Source organism: Helianthus annuus, chromosome 8 (assembly GCF_002127325.2).
Source record: "Helianthus annuus cultivar XRQ/B chromosome 8, HanXRQr2.0-SUNRISE, whole genome shotgun sequence".
Lineage (NCBI taxonomy): Eukaryota > Viridiplantae > Streptophyta > Magnoliopsida > Asterales > Asteraceae > Helianthus > Helianthus annuus.
The window spans coordinates 152968371-152989912 of record NC_035440.2 but is presented as its reverse complement, the minus strand read 5'-3'; the positions used below and the strand labels follow the sequence as shown (position 1 = coordinate 152989912).

General features: G+C 36.0%; 2 protein-coding genes across 2 annotated transcripts; both read left to right on the top strand.

Moving 5' to 3' along the window:
• Positions 1-516: 516 nt before the first annotated feature.
• Positions 517-4262, top strand: LOC110873806. The gene is made up of 3 exons (XM_022122819.2): positions 517-960; positions 2359-2439; positions 3435-4262. Exons 1-3 carry the CDS (start codon positions 561-563, stop codon positions 3830-3832), a joined length of 879 nt encoding a protein of 292 aa, XP_021978511.1. The 5' UTR covers positions 517-560; the 3' UTR covers positions 3833-4262.
• Positions 4263-8976: 4714 nt separating this feature from the next.
• LOC110873805 (eukaryotic translation initiation factor 3 subunit L) lies at positions 8977-12886 on the top strand. The gene is made up of 8 exons (XM_022122817.2): positions 8977-9397; positions 9481-9639; positions 9758-10089; positions 10175-10514; positions 11034-11182; positions 12123-12216; positions 12300-12371; positions 12636-12886. Exons 1-8 carry the CDS (start codon positions 9044-9046, stop codon positions 12678-12680), a joined length of 1545 nt encoding a protein of 514 aa, XP_021978509.1. The 5' UTR covers positions 8977-9043; the 3' UTR covers positions 12681-12886.
• Positions 12887-21542: the final 8656 nt, after the last annotated feature.

Below are 21542 nucleotides of genomic sequence, written 5' to 3'. Positions count from 1 at the left end.
TATATAGAAAACCCTAAAAATTTTAAGAAACCCTAGAAAACCTAACCTCCCGACATTTTTTTTTTGAAAAAAATAACACATGTAATATACATGTTTTTAAGAGTTTTGGGCCAAAAAAACAAAAAAGCGCCAAAGGAATGTTTTTAAAAAAATAAAAAAGTTTCAACATTTTTTGTCTAACACATGTTAGTCACAAAAGTTGCTGAAATTTGTTTATTTAAAAAAAAAAATCCTTCGGCGCTTTTTTGTTTTTGTTTTTTGCCCAAAACTCTTAAAAACATATATATTACATGTGTTATTTTTTTCAAAAAAACAATGTCGGAAGGTTGGGTTTTCTAGAATTTCTTAAAATTTTTAGGGTTTTTTTGTCTAGCATTAGCCTTGGTTAGTATTCTACAAAATTATCCCAAATTATAATTAAATTTTGTTACACGGGAAATTCATGGGTTAGGATGATTATAATAATTGAGCAAAACAAACAAACAAACATGAAAATGAATCAAAGGAGTGGGTCCCTCAGCTAGTTATATCTTCCCCAAGTAAGTTCTAGGGTTTATTTTATGAATCGATTGGTGGTCTGTCATAAACCAAATCACCTCCGTAGAATGGCCATAATCGGAGACGCCTTACGACAAGCATTCATGCAGAAAGACGAATACGAGAGTCTTCGTGAGGAGGATAAAGCTTGGAGTAAAATACAGAGACCGATCTTCATCTCCGCTTTCGCTTTCATTGCATTCTCCATCTTCATTTCTACTCTTATTAGTTTCAAGATCATGTTTCCCACTGATCCTGGAAGGCGGCCCTTCTGCAAAGATCTTAGGATGCAGCCTCTCCAGATTAATACCGATGGCGGTGCCTTTTATCTTACGGATCAAGAGACTGTTGATTATTATTGGATGGTCCTCTTTCTTCCTTCTGCTTTACTTTTTCTCTTATCTTCGCTTTATCTTGTTGCAGGTCAGTAACTTATCTTCTCTTCCCTTCCCTTGTTGTTGTTACAACTATTGTATGCATACCAAGCAATATTCGGTTTATGAGCTAGCTAGAAAGAATAGAAGACTACTTGTTTTTAGATACAGCAGATATTTTGCACTTAGGTAGTAGGAAGGGAGGGATGGATGCCATCTTGAATGTATCATTTCTGAAAAAGGAAAAACGATATAAGATTGTGATACTAGTTGACCCTTGGTTGTGTCATTTCTGAAAAGAAATAGCAGCTATGTCATTAACATAATAAGATTGTTATATTTCTTCTTGTATTCCCCTAGAGTACCGATTATTTTGGTATTGCTCTTACTCAAACACAAATTTATTCTGCTCATCATCTCTTCCCATTCAAACTGGCAAGTGGTTCAGCGAGCACAGAGTTTATAACAACTTCTGTTTCTGAACCCTGCTGTATTACATCACTAAAGAAGAACTAGATATGACTAGAAATGTGTAATGGCTAGCGATGAGACAGGGAGCAAAGTGGCAATATTAGTACAGAAAAGTGATCAGTTATTCTTGGCTCTTAAAATTCGAGTTTGTTGGGAGTCTCAATTGTGACAGACTTGCACATTTTATAGCGATAGCTCGCCTAACATTTTATATACCTTAGGTGGTGGCAATGGCGTTGTAAGTATGCTATAGTTAGGTATCTATCTATTCTTCTCTTCCTTTCTTTTTTCTGAAAAAAAATCAAACTCAGTTAGCACTGCTGGAATGCATTGCCTCTTCACTCATGACCTAGTGGTCTAGTACAAAAGTGATGTGGGTTCAAATACTTGCACGTGCAAGGTTAGGTGGTGTTAAAACTGATATTACTCTCTCCTTTTTATAATAATTGTTCACAAGAAAGAAAACACAGTTTTAGGAATATGTAATAGCTAAATGCTGATATTACTACTCTTTTGAAGTAATGCACAATTAGCCAACTAGGGCAATTTTTGAATGGGAACTTGATATATTATCTTGGAAGTAAAAATTCTTCTTGTGACAAACTAAAGATAAAGGTGGACAATTTTTTGTGAAGTTGGGGTCTATCTAGTTTTAAGAATTAAGTAAACAAGGCTCGAAAGTCGAAACCTCATTGTAGCTTAGATAAAATTGGATGTCTGATGATGGTATAGTGATTTCTTGTAAGTCTGGATAGTGGACATTCTACCTTCTGTTTGGAGTGCAAGTTGGATTCACCAAATTCATGAATTTATGGGGTGGCATTACATGTTATAGCCATGTTCATGCTAAATATATGAAGTATCCTGCTAACTGTGCTTGCTTGATTTGCTATGCCTTCACTGTTATCAGTTTTTACATAACTACTTTTTCACCATTGTGATTTAAGCAATTCAGCATTGTAAAAATTATATGCAGGAATTACTGTAGCTTATACTGCTCCAACGAGACATGGATGCCTGAAGGTGGTTGAGAATAACTATTGTGCTTCTAAGAGAGGTATCTGTTCTGACTTGATTGACTTATGTTTAGTTTGGCTCTTATGTTGGGTGCTCCTAGTTTTTGGCTTAAAGGTAAGAATGATGACATTATTAGCTCAAACTAGAGCTAAATAATTGGACAATTGATCTAGCACAATAATAGAATACTCTTTTGAAAAGTTTATTCTCCACAATAACAGAATACCTTCTGACAAGTCTATTCTCCACAAATAAACTGCTATACCTCTTTGAATTTGCTAGCTGGTATTCATTAAACATGGTTATTGTAAACAGTAACACGCATATTGGTGGCATTAGCTGCATGGGGAAATGCGTTTTCTGAGCCTTTTGAAATATATTGTATGCTGTGGCCAGCCTTTTAAAAAATGAAATGAATACTTTCTAGTAATAAACGGCATTGGGATCTGTTTCAACTGGATCTCTGCAAGGCGAAGGCGCTTCTATTTGTGAAGTATGAACTATAAATAACTTAATTAGAAAAATACACACAATTCAATAATATAAAAAACATGAAGTACCCTATCTGTGAAGTTTCTTACCTCTTATCATCTTATGTACAACCAAAGGCGACAAACTTTTAGATTTGCCCTTTGCCCAGTCACGCCACTAAGCAAGCACTATTTACCTGGATTCGTTATCCAATACCTATCGCTCCAACTCTCTCTTTGTTGCCCTTCAATCATAGCTTGCAGCTATGTTCCACGGAGTTAAACACCTTTTTGAACTAAAATTATAATTGTAATAATATCATATTGTAATCGTAGTTAATGCCTTGTTTAGATGTAAATATTTAGAAATGTTTGCGAGTCAACCCAACCCAACCCTACGTGTATAAAGAATGGCTTGTTTCAACCATCTTGCCACCTTGGATTAGTATTTTCTGTTGTCCTCTCCATGTTTGTTTTTCTGTATGGATAGTGTTTGTCACATGTTAAGATATATTTCTCCACATCATTAAATGCAAGATATGACAGTTTGTTAATGTGAATGCAGGCGGAGTCCGTTGCCTATCGATTCTGAACTTGGTATTTGGCATCATATTCGGTGTTCTGGCACTGTTTCTTGGTTCTACTCTGCTGACACTAGGAAGTAAGTGTTCCATACCCTTGTTCTGGTGCTATGAGATCGCATCATGGGGCCTAGTCATTCTGTATGGTGGGACCGCCTTCTACCTCAGAAGAAAACCCGGTCCTGATGAAAGAAGTCGTAATCTGGGGCTGGAAATGTTGGAAGCGGAATTCACACCAGGACCAGATGTGGAGAGACGAGTAAATGAGGGGTTTAGATCTTGGATGGGGTCATCATATTTTTCATCTGATGATGACGACGATGACGAAGATCCACGAAACCTGTCCCGTACTAGTACTAATTCAAGTAGGCAAAGGGTGTGAAACTCTTCTTGTTGCAAATATCCGCGTATACAAGAAAGAAACACGAATGCAAAACTAAAAAGAGGAAGGGCATTCACGGAGGCTGACACGTGCTTCTTCATTGTAGGTAAAGTGTTAGTGAGTTGACCTGTTGTACAAAACTTCGTCTAACTTTGATGATTTTAAATGTATAATGTCTTTTTCCCAGGTTCGGTGTTGTAATTTATATAAGTACTAGACTTCTTTAGTGAACCTTGGGCTCGAGCTCTTTTAGTAAGTAAGCTTCAATTTAGACAAGAGCTTGTTTAACTCGGTTCGATTCCAAGTGTTTAGTGAGCTGACACACTCAGCTTGCTTACATAAGAGTGCTTATTTAATTGATATATAGATAAGTTCTCAATGTAGAGGTATGGTTGGTGTCGATTATATGTTTTGAGACTCATTCTAGGTTTCTACATTTACCCAAATGTGCCATTTTATGTGACAACCCGTATTTTGAAGGTTCTAACTACTCAATTTCTCAATATCGTATTTACGTGTAATTACGTTTTTAATTGTCGCATCGTACAATTAATCATTACACCCTTAAATGTATATATGTATGTATACATATAATTACCTAAACTCGAAACATTGTTGTACGAATTTATTCGAAACCTAAACTAGTGGCGACTCAACCTGATCCCGTAACCCAACTCGTTAAACAAGAACCCAACCCCGCCCCCTCTAGCTCTTGGCCTAAGTTAAACAAAGCCAAACCGCCACCCCATTTCCCCTTCTCTTGATCTCGACCCAATCGAACCCAACCCCAAACCGCCCTAAGCCCAAAACCCCTTTATGTAATACGTGCATGTGTGCGTGTGTATCGTAAATAAAAAAAAATCCTAACACACCCTTTCTCCTTCCCCTCGACGTACGCTGTCGGCGACCCCCCACCACCGTTGCTACTCTCTCGCTCTTGGTCTCTTTCTCTCTTCGCAACCAGGACCGACCGACAATCAAACTTGCTAGGTGTCGACGCTAGTTTTCGTTTGATTATAATCCTAGATGTTTATATTCATGATTTTCCGTTACTAAAACTATGTTAGCACGGTTGTGTTCTTTGTGTTGCTTGATGATCCTCGATATATGTGGTGTTACATGTTGACTAGGTTGTTAGAAATAATACACAGTGGGTTAAGGGATCTAAATGACTTGATATAAATTTTTAGGGTTTTGATTCTTAATGCTTCAGTGATAAATAATCTGAGTTGGATGATAACCTGCTGTGAGTGATGTATAAGTGTTGTTCGCTAAACATGTTACCGGAACCAATAGAAACTTGTTTTGTGTCACTAAGAGCTAAAACAGAAAACTGTCTAACTGTTACAGCCGACTTTAGTTGGCTGTAGCCGGGTCATAACATAACGAAAACTGGATTTTCTTGAGTCCAAAACGTAGTATTTCGAAATACGCTTCTAATGGCGCTGGATTCAAAAATTTTCGATGTCGTATGATATTTTAAACGAATTATTTTGTTTCAGTGGTCAAAGTTGCATTTTTCTGCAGAATTTGTGTGTTGTGTTTTACGTCATATCTTGGGGAATAGTTGGAGTTAAGTCTTGAAATTTATACAGTAGATAGTCTTAGGTGTCTCTACGAATTTCCAAGTGGAATCGGGTCAATTGGGTAATCTAGGATTTTTAAATGAATTTTTCCGTAATCTGCAGTCAGAAAGTGACGAATCTGGCTATTGCATAGTAAATGATTTTTCTTAATTTTTCGGCAAAGAGTTGGGCCTTGGAAATTATACATAAGGTCAACCACACCGAGGGATACGTTACATAAATGGACTTTGTAGCCGAACCCCACCATATATATATATATATATATAAATAGGCTAGTTAACGTACAAAATGTCTTAACATACATTGCGTACGCGGTTGTTTTCCAACGTGCGATTTTATCTTTCAAACATGCGATTTGTGTTTTGAAACATCCCCATGCGATTTTGTATACATCCATGCGATTTCACCAACATATAACAACATGCAATTTCCAGATATAACACGCGATTTCAAGTCGTGTACGTTAAGGCCAATTGTACGATACATATATATATATATATATAGAGCCAGGATCATTTCAGAACCATAAATATTTACAGAACTCGCAGAACTCCTGTGGTTTGCGAAAATTGCAAACTTGGTCCCAAGGGTTCACTAATTACACACTTAGTCCCAGTGGTTGCAATTTTCGCACTCGGGTGGTCCTTAACACTAACATTAGTTATATTTCTCAGTTAAGTGTGTGCAAAATTACTTATTTACCCATGAACAATTTAAAAAAAAAATAAAAAGATAGCCACACTCATATTCCCCATTATCTCTCTCACTCCTACCACAACAACCACCATCCATCACCACCTCCACCACCATCAATCTCCACCACCGCCACCATACATCTCCACTTCCGCCACCATTAAAATCTCTACCACCGCTACTCCTCAACGTCACACCCAAATAACCAACACCATTCACCCCAGAAACCCCCCTTCACCACCACCATGTAACCCACACTCACCACCTGCACCCTCACACCGTAACTCGACCACCGTGTCACCTGCAACTCTGAATTCAAGTTCATAACTGAAACCCTATTCAGTAATTAATCTGACCATCTAAGTGAATCTTTTTATAGTTTTCGATTAACCCATCACCCAATTTCAAAAACCCATCATCAGGAACCCAATTTCTCCACAAAGAATCATTAAAAGGTGTAACAACACATACCCATTAGCAGAAACATGAATTCCTTAATTCTAGGGCTTCCTTTCGAAACAGAGTATTTGTGTAACACATACCCATTAGCAGAAACATGAAATTGATCATGAGACGTGGTTCCAATATTCATAAAATCGAATTTATAGAAATAAATATGTACCAAGTGAGTTCTTTTTCTTCAATTTTGAATTTGTAATGTGAGGGTTTCGTGAAAACCCTAGCTGTGTGATAAATTGGGGACAAATTGGGATCTGGGTTTGAGTTCTTTTATGACAAAGATTTGGTTGATGAGAGGGTTGAAAAGGACCCGTCACTGGTGAACGGCTGATGGTCATGGTCAACCACCGTGGAGACGGTGGTGCCGCAGTCAATGAGGTGGTAATCGGCGGGGGGAGAAAGCAGAGACAATAGCGGTTTAAATTGCGAGTGAAAGGAGAAGATGGAAGAAATTTGGGGTGTTCATTGTTAGGGTTTGATGAAACTGTATCAAGATTTGTGAAAGTGAGTTATTATTATTAGAGTTAAATGTCTAGTTACATGGTGGTGATGAAGGGGGGTGCAGGTAGATGGGGAGATGAGTGTGGCCTTTTTTTTTAATTTTCTAAATTGTTTAGGGGTTGCACACATTTAACTGAGAAATTTTAACTTAGGTTAGTGTTAAGGACTACCGAGTGCGAAAATTGCAACCACTGGGACCAAGTGTGTAATTAGTGAACCATTGGGACCAAGTTTGCAATTTTCGCAAACCACAAGGACCAACCAGGTATTTAACTCATCTTTTTATTTATATATTTTTATGTTTAGGATAATTTTATCATTTATTATGTGTATTTTTACGATTACATACATGTTAAGAGTAATTTAATCATTTTTTATATGTAATTTTATAATTACACATATGTAAACTAGTTTTTTTTACATATATGTAATTACTTATGACACATATATATAATTTTGGCAATTAAACATATGTAAACTTTTTTAACATGTATGTAATCAAAGAAATACACACAATAGATGATAAAAAGATCCTAAATACGAAAACTTATATATAAAATGATTGTTTATTAGGAGTTCTGAAAGTTCTTATTTAAAGGTTCTGAAATGAACTCAACCCTATATATATATATATATATATATATATATATATATATATATATATTAATTGATAACATGTTGTGGAATAATAAATTTAGTTACCTTTGTCAACATTTGGTCCTTTAGGTTTTCTGTATTCTAATGTGACATTGTAAGAAAGTTTAGTGTGGCGTAGCAGGTAAAACACCATGTCAGTGTAGTCTTTTTTTGAATTGTTTAATTACTTTTGTTTTGTTTTTTATGGTTTTATTATATTACTATTTTTATTATAATGTTTTATTATTAAATTACTGTTAACTATATTTTTTTCGCTTATAACATAAAAATATGATGTTTAATAAAGTTGCGATCATGCCGTTGTGAAGTGTCTGTTTATATATATATATATATATATATAAATTTTATTTAAAACTGGTCTGTGAGTAATAATGTACAAGTAGATGAAGCACAAACTTACATGTTAGTAAGGTTGTGTCACTCTTTTTAGTAATGTAATATAACATTTTATAAAATTCTGAATATACCATTACCACGTGTTTATTTTTATATACGATTCGATAAAAGTTATTCTTATGGATCACATATAGTTGATTTTTTTAATTCTTTATCATGACGAAGCGAACCAATACCATTCAAACAAAGTCGGTACCGATGTTGCAAAACATCGGCTATTTTTTTATAAGATTATGTTGTTTACCCTTTTTGTTTTTAGTAATAACATAATATAGCGTTTTATAAATTTCCGAATATAGCATTGCGATGTGCTTATTTTTATGTATGATTCGATAAAAGTAATCTTCGAAAGGATCAAATATAGTTGTTTTTTTATCTATATCATCCTTTTCAGATACCAGCTAAAAATCGATATCAGCACCATACTTCTTTTTATGGTTTTCTCGACGTGGCGGTATAAGATTCTACACAAAGTTGTATTCACAATAGAGTTTTTTTTTGGTATTGTAAGCTATATCAAGTGTTGGTACCGTACTGATATCGTGACCAACTGAACCGCTACCGGCCGAACAACACCGGAACCAGTACCGGTATTCTTTTACAGTTTTTGGTCGATTTAAAGCATGTGTCAATTGCTATATCGAGTGTCGATATTGTAATGAATTAAATCGACATTGACCAAAAATCTGCCGCGAAGTGCGATGAAATCCCACTAGTTATAATTAAATTAGAACAATTGAAAAAAAAGAAATTAGTTTTGAAATAATTGTAGGATGGTTCTGATTCGGCCCGTATTCAATATTTGAGTTAGACTACGGGCTTTTAGACCCAATATTTGAATGAGGCCCAAGCCAAGTACAAAGGCAAGGCAGTGAGTGGGGGGAACCCTAATCGAAGAATATCTGATCTGATCTGAGCAATGGCGGGCGGCGGTTACGATTACGAAGAGGGAGTGGCGATGGAGGGAGGTTACGACCCTTCGTACGTGCCGGACCCGGTGAAATCGTTCGTGGTGCACCTGTACCGTCATATCCGGGAGAAGAACGTTTACGAGATCCACCAGATGTATGAAACATCCTTCCATACCCTAAGCGACCGTATGTTCAAGGATACCCCCTGGCCCTCCGTTGAAGCGGTTGCTCAGTACGTTGACAACGACCATGTATTCTGCTTGCTCTACCGCGAGATGTGGTATCGCCACCTCTATGCTCGCTTGTCTCCCACTCTTAACCAAAGGATTGATTCTTGGGATAACTACTGCAGTCTCTTTCAGGCAGGCACCTTCCCTTCCCTTTTTCCTTCCTTCCTTCCTTCCTTGAAAATACTAAATCAAGTATCATTTTCTGTCTTCTGCAGGTGGTGTTGCATGGCGTGGTGAATATGCAGTTGCCTAACCAGTGGCTATGGGACATGGTGGATGAGTTTGTGTATCAATATCAGTCCTTTTGTCAGTACCGGGCCAAAATGAAAAACAAAACCGAGCAGGAGATTGCTTTACTCAGGCAACACGACCAGGTATAATTGTTTCTTTGTTATTATTATTATTATTATTATTATTATTATTATTATTATTATTATTATTATGTTGCCTGACTGACTGAGTTGATAAATAAATAAATAATGTTTTTGACAGGCCTGGAATGTGTATGGTGTACTCAACTTTTTGCAAGCATTGATGGAAAAGTCTTCTATCATTCAGATTCTGGACAAGGAAAAAGAAGGCCTTGAACAGTTCACAGCAACTGATGGATATGATTATACTGGTGGAAGTAATGTGTTGAAGGTCTTGGGCTACTTCAGCATGGTTGGTTTGCTAAGAGTTCATTGTTTATTGGGAGATTATCAAACTGGCCTTAAATGCTTACTTCCAATTGACATAACTCAACAAGGAGTTTACACCAGTGTTATCGGCAGTCACATAACCACCATCTATCATTATGGCTTTGCCAATCTTATGTTGAGGAGGTATATTTATCCTTCATCATCTTTATTCCAGTTTCTTTTTTTGCATAATTTATTATGCTCAGTTAACAAGCCACTTATTATGCAGGTATGTAGAGGCTATACACGAGTTCAACAAAATCCTTTTGTACATTTACAAGACTAAGCAGTATCACCAGAAATCACCACAGTATGAGCAAATCCTAAAGAAGAATGAACAGATGTATGCTTTGCTAACAATCTGCCTCTCACTTTGTCCTCAAGTCAAACTTGTTGATGAAACTGTCAACTCTCAACTAAGGGAGAAATATGGGGAAAAAATGTCAAGAATGCAACGATACGATGATGAATCATTTGCCCTCTATGATGAGCTTTTCTCATATGCCTGTCCCAAGTTTATAACACCCTCTGCACCAAGCTATGAAGAGCCACTTGTAAACTACAACCAGGTGAAATCTTGCTCATTAACTTACAATAAGGTTGCTTTGGAGCTGCTAGGGCTTTCTGTTTTTTCTTTACATGTTTTGGAATCTCTTTGTTTGAAGGAGTCTATAATCAATATCAATATTATATTTGGTTTCTATTATATGTCACGACTTGAACCATGTATAAAATGTATTGATTTTGGGTTATGTGTTGGTTAGTTTAAGAGGGTCATATGTTAATTCTAACCTCAATGGATAAGATGGTTCAAATAGGTTGAAAGTCTCCCAAAAGTGTTTTAATAATACAACTACCTAAATCTTTATATTTCGAAGATTTATATTTTAACCTCAATCAGTAATATTGTTTTGCAAAAGAAAAAAAATAGTATACGATAACTGACCAAAAGAGATGTATGTACTAAAAATGACTTGTTACAACCCAGATCTGTTATATAACCCGCTTGTCTTGCCATCTCTCATATAAAGATTTGTTAATCACTCTTCAAGTTATAGACTTATTTCTGTGGTTTTATATGGTTATAGGACGCATATAGGCTTCAGTTAAAGCTGTTTCTTTATGAAGTAAAGCAGCAGCAACAACTGTCAGTTGTGAGGACCTTTTTGAAAGTTTATTCAACTATTTCTCTTGAAAAGCTTGCAAGCTACATGGAAGTTGATGTATCTACTTTAAGGTTAGTTATTGTCTGTTTTCTGGTAGTCAAAGTCTAAAACGTAGTCACATAGTTCGCGGTACGCTCCGGTACGGAAACGTGGAACGGGATCACGATTCGCGCTAGGTCCTTAAAATTCGGTACGAGAGGGGGTAGGCTCTTTTCGGATCGCTTCGGTATGACGTACCATATAATGTGTGGTACGATATACAAAATAAAGAAGCACATAAACTTATTAATACACTCAGTGTAGAACTCACCAAGCTCTGTGTACAATAAACAAATTAAAACAATATTAAGGTTCAAATTGACCAAAACTGTACCATTAAAGGGTTAAAACCATATTTAGTTAAAAAAGAAATAAAGGAAAGGATAGGGCATATTGGTAAACCCTAAAAAATAGAACTGTTATCATATTTCATTGGAACTTCTTTACTTTCTAAATACCATGGTCCAAATCTTCAATAAAATTCAGAATTGCGAATTGATAATGGGGAATTAGGGAAGTCAAACCCTAATATAGACCTTAAAACGTAATGGGAATTCAGAATTTCGATGTTCCCATTTAGTCTAGAAACGTGTTTTGTGAATTTCTACAGGTATGACTCAATTACTTGCTCGGAACGCTAATTCCATTGTCGAAAATGTGATTTGGAGCGTACCCGGAACATGTTCGTACCACGATTCGGTACGGACGATCCGGATTGTAGATCGTGGCTTATCATGCGATTTAAGGGTTCGCCTATCTCTCAGGCAAAAGGCACAGAAATACGTACCCTGATACAAAAAAAAAAAAGGATTACAAGCAAAGATTTTCATATGACTATGGTTGTACACTGTTGACCTATTTGCTGTGTGCCTCTCCTGAGGGCTTAGTGACCTTCTGTGTATTTATTTTTACTAAAAGGGTCTATTCCTTATTATTTTACGTTACGAGTCTTGATCAACCTCATTTTTACAGGACGATCTTGATGACATACAAGCACAAAACACATTCTGTTGTTGCTGATGGAAAGACTATATCCAACGCTGATATTGATTTCTACATTGATGATGTAGGATATCTTTCTTCCTTATTTAAGTTAGTTCCTTACTTCCTTGCACTATTTTTTAATATACCTTCAACTGTGCTCTGCAGGACTTGATTCATGTGGTGGAATCCAAGACACCTAAGCAATATGGTGATTACTTTTTGCGTCAAATTGTTAAGGTTTGTCTTTTATCTCCCTTCTTATTCCACTTTAAAAGTTGCAGCAGGATTACAGTGTGCTTTTGGGCCATGAAGATTTAGAAAGTTTTCAGCACACGCACACACATACATATATATAAAAAAGATTCTTTTTATTATTATTTATTAACGGGTATTTGAAAATTTGGTATCTTTTAAAACTGTGCCCCAAAGCAGGCGGCATCTCAGTTAAGAGAGTATATGTATGCATTATTACAAGGCTAAAGATATGCTTCTTTGTTGCAGCTTGAAGCAGTGATTGGTGATATGGACAGAGTGAAGCTGGAGTGACTCTTCTTGGTGTTTTATTTTGTTTTGATTTTGCATGCATTAAAGATGGTATTAGATAATAGTGTGCACCGGATGATGATGTTTGTAGTAGAGATAGTCGTTTAAACTTTTGATCATCATCTTTGTTACAGGCTAAAAATTTGAGAAAGTACTACTTCCAACCATTTTGAACTATGCATAGATGGATTGTTATGTTTGTCATGCAAGAAATGAAGTTAAATTCAACTTTAAAACTCGCGGCCAAGATACAAGTGACTTGAGTTTTTCACACAACTTTCGCAGATAACCGCACATCTTATCAAGGTTTATTTTCCTCAACAATGTTTTATCTAATCTAAACCTATATAATAAAAGAAACTATGAAACATGTTATTCATTGAAGCCATCTATTTTTTAGTTTTTTCCTCTCTATCCTACTTAATTATACATAATTAAATTAAAAGATAATTATAAAATCAAAATTTATTATAAATTTAAACAATTTGTATAGGAGATAATATAATGTTTTGAAATATAAAGAGTTAATTACATAGTTAGTCCCTGTGGTTTGCACAAAATAACATACTTAGGTACTAATAGTTTAAAATCACCTTCTAGGGTATTAACTTTTCATTTTGTAACATTTGGAGGTATTAACTTCTAGGGTATTAACATAGTTAGTCCTTGTGGTTTGCACAAAATAACATATTTAGGTACTAATAGAATGTGATTTTAAGCCTACAAATAACGTTAATACCTTCAAACGTTACAAAATGAAAAGTTAATACCCTAGAATGTGATTCTAAACTATTAGTACCTAAGTATGTTACTCTGTGCAAACCACAGGGACTAACTACGTAATTAACTCAAATATAAATTAATATAATGTAGAGGAAGGTTCAAATGAAAATCACTAGTTATCGCGAAAACTCGAAAACTAACTAAAAAAGCCTAAAAAACATACCAATATTTTTTACATACCAATTTTTGCTATTTAAATTATATAAAAAAACCTTTTTTCAAAAAAAATAATTTAGTAGTGCACATGTGTATGTACACATGTGAATTATTACACATGCGCACTACAATTTTTTTTTGAATTTTTTTATATAAAAAAACTAGCGATTTTAATAAAAAAATTGAAAAAAATTGTTTTTGTGTGTTTTTAAGCTTTTTTAGTTAGTTTTCGAGTTTTCGCGATAAAAGTGGTTTTTATTTGAACCATCCCCTATAATGTAAATCATTTATTTATTTTATTAAACTAAAGTAGTTAAGGGTATAATCTATTTCAAAAATGTTTATAAGGGGTAAACAAAAATATTAATCAATGTTTATTGGTTCTATACTTTTATTTTCGTGTTCAACTCTCAACTCAAATACGATATTCACTATGTTTACGTGACATCTATAAGAACCATCACCGCAATCACCCCATACATCATATATCAAGTATATCCGTTAGTTTTTTTAAAGATATAATTTTTTATTAGATTCATTCAACCCATGTAATAAATGAGGTTTTTCAAAGATATAATATTTTTATTATTTACTATACAAAATTACATTTATGCAACTCATGTAATACACCGGGTTTCTAAAAATATAACTTTTTTTATTATGTGGTATACAAAATTAGATTTATTCAATCCGTATAATACACAGAGTATATAAAGATATAACTTTTTATTGATTGGTATATAAAATTACATGTGCTCAACCCATACAATACATGAGGTTCTTAAAAGCGTAACTTTTTTCATTATATAATATATAAAATTAAATTTACTCAACCCGTACAATATACGGGTTTTCTTAAATATATAAAATTACATTTATTCAGCTCATGTGATAAATGAGATTTTTAAAGATATATATTTCTATTATTTGGTATATAAAATTACATTTATTCAACCCGTGTATTACACGTGGTTCTAACCTAGTTTTTCTATAGAGAAAACTGCAATTTGCCACCTTGTTAGCTTCAAATTGCAATTTGACACCTTATCTTTCAATTTTTGTTGTTCACACCTGACCATTAATGTCTTGTATAAAAATCACGTGAAAGAACAATCTTACCTTTTTACAGTTATGCTATGTCACACCCGAAAGCGGAAATACAAACGTGATGGTAACAGAGGTTGGTATCCAATCTTTGTGGACAATGAAATATTTATTTTGGATAACTTAATTAAAACATAACATTTAAAGTTTTAAACGTAAACACAACATAATTTAGTTGTTTGATCCCTTATGGATCTTAGTACAGACGACCCAAATAGTTTAAAAAGTTGTCCAAAACATTATTTAATATGAAATTGCATCAACAAAATCCCGAAGCCTAACTCATTTACCTGAAGAACACATAAAAGTCAAGTGTCAACAAAAATAGGTTGGTGAGTTCACTTATTCAAATTACTATCAGTTTGTTTAAAGAAAGCTTGCTTATTATGAATTCTCATGTCAAAACCATTCATATATTTTAAGAAAGTCAGATTAATTTCCTTATTAAAATCTAAGGGTTAGTTCTCCGGTTGCAAGCATTTTCTCAAAACCTTCGACACAAATCATCTTCCCATAGGTTTATTTATATATTAAATTTCAAGCATCAAGTTTTCAGATTCATAAGGTTGCAAGGCCTATGAACTATATACTAACAATAAGGTTATAATCAACGCTAGACAACTTTAGAATATCAATTCGTCGTTTGAGTTGGCACGGAGCTACCGGTCAACGCGCTAGATCTACCAACAATTCAACGCATACTGGTATTAATGATTAAATAAATAAATTCGTGCAAAGTGCCTCAAATTAGGTCACTTATGGTGCCTGTCACATGAACAATATATATATCTTACTAAAAATGATAAATTTAATATTTTTGCGTTGTACGAATTCCCTGAAGTCCCCACCGAAGCCTATGCCTACTCCAATGCATACTCTCTTGAGATCAGACAAATTCGTTACAACTTAGATTTAAATATTTTTAAATCTATACAGTCGTTTTACCCCAGACATTGTAATCCTCTCCGTTACTCTTCGAAACAATTATTTATATTCTATTCATTCCCGTTTTTCTCAAAAACAATTTTATATCATTCACATTCCAAAACCATGTTTTCCTCGAAAACATAACACATTACTTTCAAACCATATTTTCCTCAAAAATATATTAATATTTTATTTAATGGCATGTTTTATGTCACGGCCCCAGTTCCGGTTTTACCCGGTCCAGGAGCCGCGGGGCAGAAAAACCCGTGTTATTTATTATTTGATTTGGCAGCGGAAGATTTTAGCAGGATCTTTAAACTTGAAAATGCCCGATTTATTTTATTTCATAACTTGGGATTAACCCCGTAATTTACAATAGAGGAATTTCCCTGGTTTACAAAACATGTTTATTTATTTAACTGAGCCACCCTTCAAGCTTGATTAGTGCTCCGTAGCACTTTTTCCTTGGTTCACATGAGGTCGCCTGAAACATGTTTCAAAAAGATTTTTGTCAGCGGGGAAATACTGGTGAATCATTCAAAGTTAACAAAATGACACTTAGCTATCAATTACAGCATAAGAGCGATTACAATGGCTTTTATCTTATTTTTATCTGGCGCCGTGTCACCTCCTGGTGACGATGGTCATACCACTATTGGGTCCTTTCACCCAAGTAGTGATGATTATCACTGTTAGGATTTATTAGCCTAACCGTGAGAAATTAGTAATGTGCACAATACCCCACTAGCCAGTGATTCAAGATAACCACGACTTAATCCCTGTAATTATAACTTTGAAAATAATTTGAGGTATTGTAAAATACTTTTGATAAAAGAGAATGACTCACATTGCAAGTTTAAACGGGCAGAGTTTAGCCTACTGATAAGCCTGATTAACCTAATTTCAAATAACAATGCACACGAAAACTAGGTCAATAACTAATACAGCATTTACGATAACTCACGAGATACAAACCCTCACAATGAATGACAAAGTGTGATACTTAACATCCATCGAATTCACGACGAATGACAAAGTATAACCCTAATGTGGGCAACACTTAAACATCCATTGGATAGTTTCAATCGACCAGACATTGAATCGTAAAAGCGATCGAGTTATTACCCTGTTGTCGCGGCAGCGTTTCGTGATCGTGTGTGTTTTGTAGTAAACAGAGGATATCTCGTTGCACGTATTGAATTTTAACGTCGAACCAACGCCAAACTTCAAGTGCCAAAGTCCTCTATTTATACTGGAAAATGGGCTCCCCCGCGTGGCGCGCCAGGGGCACCTGGTTCACGCGCGTGGCGCGACGGGTTACTTTTAGCATAGGGTTGCCACGTCTGTTACTAGCTTAGCTGAGTTGACCGTTCGTTAAAATTCGATTTCGACAGCAAACTGTGATGATAATCATCAATTAGGGTTTACCCCCCTTGAGTTTTAGGGGTCCTGATCCTGATTCCAACTATTCTGAAAATTTTAGGGGTCGTGCAATACTGCTTGGGGGTCTTAATTAGGGTTTTCTATTGGACCAAATAAATAATAAATAATAGTTTTGGTGAGAGTTGTTACATTCCCCCCACCTTAATAAAAATCTCATCCTCGAGATTTACTTGAATAATTGAGGATATTTCCGCTTCATTTCTGATTCTAGCTCCCAAGTGTACTCGGGTCCTCTCTTCGAATCCCACTTGACTTTGACTAGCACTAGTCTTTTGTGTTTGAGAAACTTGATCTTTCTGTCTTCTATTTGAAGTGGTTTCTCCACAAATTTTAACTTTTCATTTACCTCTACATCTTGAAGAGGTACTACCAGGGATTCGTCGGACAGACATTTCTTGAGGTTGGATACATGAAACACATCATGTACTCTAGCTAGCTCTTCTGGTAGTTGTAAGCGATAGGCGACGAGTCCTATTCGTTGGATTACTGGGAATGGTCCTATGTATCTTGGACTCAACTTTCCTTTCTTACCGAACCGAACGACTCCTTTCCAAGGAGAAACTTTCAAGAGTACCTTGTCTCCGACTTGAAACTCTAGCGGCTTACGTCGATTGTCTGCATAATTCTTCTGGCGATCTCGAGCCGTTTTTAGTCTTTCCTTGATTTGGGTTATCTTGTCGGTGGTTTCTTGTACTATTTCAGGACCTGATAACTGGCTTTCTCCTATTTCTTCCCAGCAAACTGGAGTTCTACACTTGCGTCCATACAGTGCTTCGAACGGGGCAGCTTCGATGCTTGAATGATAACTATTGTTATAGGAGAATTTAATTAAGGGTAGGTGGTTATCCCAGTTACCACCAAAATCTATCACACATGCTTTAAGCATGTCTTCCAGGGTTTGGATCGTCCTTTCACTTTGCCCGTCAGTTTGGGGATGGTAGGCAGTACTTAAATTTAATCGGGTCCCCATGGCTTCTTGGAAACTTGTCCAGAAATGTGAAGTGAAACGACTATCTCTATCCGATACAATGGAGAGTGGAACTCTATGTAAGGATACTACTTCATCTACGTATAGTTTTGCTAATCTTTCTATGCTGAAAATTTCCTTCATGGGTAGAAAATGAGCTGATTTGGTTAATCGATCCATAATTACCCAAATTGCATCATTACCTTTTCTGGTTTTGGGCAGCTTAGTAACAAAATCCATGGTTATTAATTCCCATTTCCAAACAGGCATTTCTAATTGTTGAAGTAACCCTGAAGGTTTCTGGTGTTCTGCCTTAACTTGTGAACAAGTAAGACACTTAGATACATATCTAGCTATGCCCTTTTTCATCCCTATCCACTAGAAATTATTTCTTAGGTCTTGGTACATCTTGTTATTTCCTGGGTGCATGGTATATCTAGATTTATGGGCCTCTTCTAAAATCTTATTTCTTAAGTTTCCTTGATTAGGTACCCAAATTCTTTTCTTATGGAATCTCCAAATTCCATCGGTGCCTTGCTCTAGTTCCTTGATTCTTCCTTTTATTCCTTCAGCATCATCCTTGATTGCTGTTTCTTGAACCTTCTTCAGTTTTTCCATTAAATCCAACTGTAGATTTAATCTAAGAGCACGAACTCATTTTTGCTTTTCATGATACTTACGACTTAAGGCATCTGCGACTACATTTGCTTTTCCTTCGTGATATTGAATATCACAATCGTAGTCACTTAGAATTTCCATCCATCTTCTTTGCCTCATATTTAATTCTTTTTGCCTAAATATGTACCTTAAGCTTTTATGATCTGTAAAATAGTAAACTTACCTCCATACAGATAATGCCTCCAAATCTTAAGGGCAAAAATTATCGCTCCTAATTCTAAGTCATGAGTCGTATAGTTTTCTTCGTGCTTTTTCAATTGCCTTGAGGCATACGCAATTACCTTTTTGAGTTGCATTAACACACATCCTAATCCTATTTTAGAAGCATCACAGTAGACTTCAAAATCTTCTGTTCTTCTGGCAGGGCTAGAATCGGGGCGTTTGTTAACTTTTGCTTCAAGGTCCTAAAGGCCTCCTCCTGCCTGGGTCCCCATTCAAACCTTACGGCTTTACAGGTTAGCTTAGTTAATGGCACGACTATCTTGGAAAAATCCTTAATGAATCGCCTATAGTACCCAGCTAATCCTAGAAAGCTTCTAATTTCCATAGCTGAATGCGGAACCTTCCATTTGGTGATGGCTTCTATTTTGGAGGGATCTACGTGAATACCTTCGTGATTCACCATGTGCCCTAAAAATTGCACTTCCTGGAGCCAAAATTCACACTTCGAGAATTTGGCGTAAAGCTTCTCCTTTCTTAACAAAGTTAGGAGTGCATGTAGATGTTCACAGTGCTCATCTTGACCTTTGGAATAAATAAGTATGTCGTCGATGAAGACAATTACGAATTTATCCAAATATGGTTTACAGATTCTATTCATCATATCCATAAATGCTGCATGAGCATTTGTTAATCCGAATGGCATAACTGTAAACTCGTAATGACCATACCTAGTTCTGAAAGCAGTTTTAGGTATGTCTTCTTCTTGTACCTTCAATTGATGGTATCCGGAGCGTAAATCTATCTTAGAGAAATATCTAGCTCCCTGAAGCTGATAAAAAAGATCATCAATCCTAGGTAATGGGTATCGATTATTAATTGTAACTTTATTCAATTCCCTATAATCGATACACATTCTCATCGAACCATCTTTCTTTTTCACAAACAGCACTGGTGCTCCCCAAGGGGATGAACTAGGTTGTATAAACCCTTTGCTTAGTAATTCATCTAACTGCTTTTTCAATTCTAACATTTCGGTGGGTGCTAACCGATAAGGTGCCTTGGCTATCGGTGTAGTTCCAGGAATTAGATGAATCCTAAATTCTACTTCCCTATCGGGTGGCAATCCAGGTAGTTCTTCTGGGAATACATCCGAGTATTCTGATGCTACTGGAATGTCCTTAAGTTCTTTACTCTTGGTATTAACAACTACTGAAACCATATATGCTATTCCCTGTTTTCTCGAATAACTGGCCACTTTCATGACTGAAATGAATTTCATTGGCTTTTGTGGCTTATCACCTACAACCACAATTATTTCTCCTGATGGCGCACGAATTTCTATGGAATTCTTTTCACAAGGGATTCGAGCATGGTTGGCTACTAACCAATCCATTCCTAACACAACATCGAATCCAGCTAAGTTCATTGGTAACAGGGTTGCAGAAAATTTATAACCTGAATGTTCCATTTTTCCTTTCTGCAAGACTCGATCTATACTAACAGAGTTATCGTCGGCTGTTTCTACCGTATAAATTTGCCTAAGTTTGGTTAATGGTAATTTAAGAGCTTGGCAGAACGAAGTATTTATAAAACTTTGGTTTGCACCAGAGTCAAACAATACTTTCGCATAAACGTTGTGAACTAGGAACGTACCCGCTATCACATCTGGAATCAGATCCGCTTCTTGCGTAGTCAACTGAAAGGCTCTTGCATTCTTCTTGGTAGTTCCTTCTGCAGGTTTAGCCTTATTGTCAGCTGGTTTGACCATTTTAGGGCAGTCTGGTCTAAAATGTCCAGCTTCTCCACAGTTGAAGCAGATCGTCGATTTCTTCCTCCTGCAATCTTCTTCTTGATGCCCTGGAATTTTGCAGAAATTGCAATACCCTTTGCATCTTCCAAAATGCGTTCTTTTGCAGGCACTGCAAAATGGAATAGTGGAGGATTTCCCAGCTCCTCTTTTCCTGAAGTTGTTACTAGCATTACCCCCTCGGTATCCTTGGGTAATTTTCTGAGCCAAGTCCTTCTTTCTACTTTCTTCTCGCGTGCGTACCAGTTCATCTATCAAGGTATTGGCTAATTCCACCGCATCATCAATTGTGCAGGGTCTGGCAGCTTTGACGATATTACGGATCTCGCTAATCAAACCGCAAATGTAGCGAGAAATAAGTACTGGCTCTGGCGAAGCCAGAGTTGGCACAATTCTGGCATACTCGAAAAATTTCGAAGTATAACCTCGACAGTTAACATCCACCATTCGGTGACTCAGGAACTTGTTTGCCATTTGTTCCTTCTCATATTCAGGACAAAATTTTCTTTCCACCATTTGTCTGAATTCTTCCCAATTCATAGCATAGGCCAAGTTACTTCCCTTGGCTTGCATTACCGTATTCCACCACTCTAATGCTTCTTCCTTAAAAAGGTGAGAAGCGTACATGACCTTATCTTCCTCTACACATTTACTTATTTTAATTACTGCTTCAGTTTTCTCTAACCAATGCAGTACGGCGGTTGCCCCTTCAGTGCCTGCAAATTCAGCTGGTTTACAGGCAAGAAATTCCTTGTAAGTGCAACCAGGCATTGCAGCTTTCATTCTTTTGAGTATTGGGGCCTGAATTAAGTTGTCGTTATTGCCTCCTTCGTTAACA

Excerpts from the sequence above, each read along its gene's own strand:
- LOC110873806 (XM_022122819.2), top strand. The coding sequence starts at position 561 with ATGAATCGATTGGTGGTCTGTCATAAACCAAATCACCTCCGTAGAATG. Across the intron at positions 961-2,358 it reads TTCGCTTTATCTTGTTGCAG|GAATTACTGTAGCTTATACT; the intron begins GTCAGTAACTTA and ends AATTATATGCAG. Across the intron at positions 2,440-3,434 it reads CTATTGTGCTTCTAAGAGAG|GCGGAGTCCGTTGCCTATCG; the intron begins GTATCTGTTCTG and ends ATGTGAATGCAG.
- LOC110873805 (XM_022122817.2), top strand. The coding sequence starts at position 9,044 with ATGGCGGGCGGCGGTTACGATTACGAAGAGGGAGTGGCGATGGAGGGA. Across the intron at positions 10,515-11,033 it reads CACTTGTAAACTACAACCAG|GACGCATATAGGCTTCAGTT; the intron begins GTGAAATCTTGC and ends ATATGGTTATAG. Across the intron at positions 12,217-12,299 it reads TTGATTTCTACATTGATGAT|GACTTGATTCATGTGGTGGA; the intron begins GTAGGATATCTT and ends TGTGCTCTGCAG.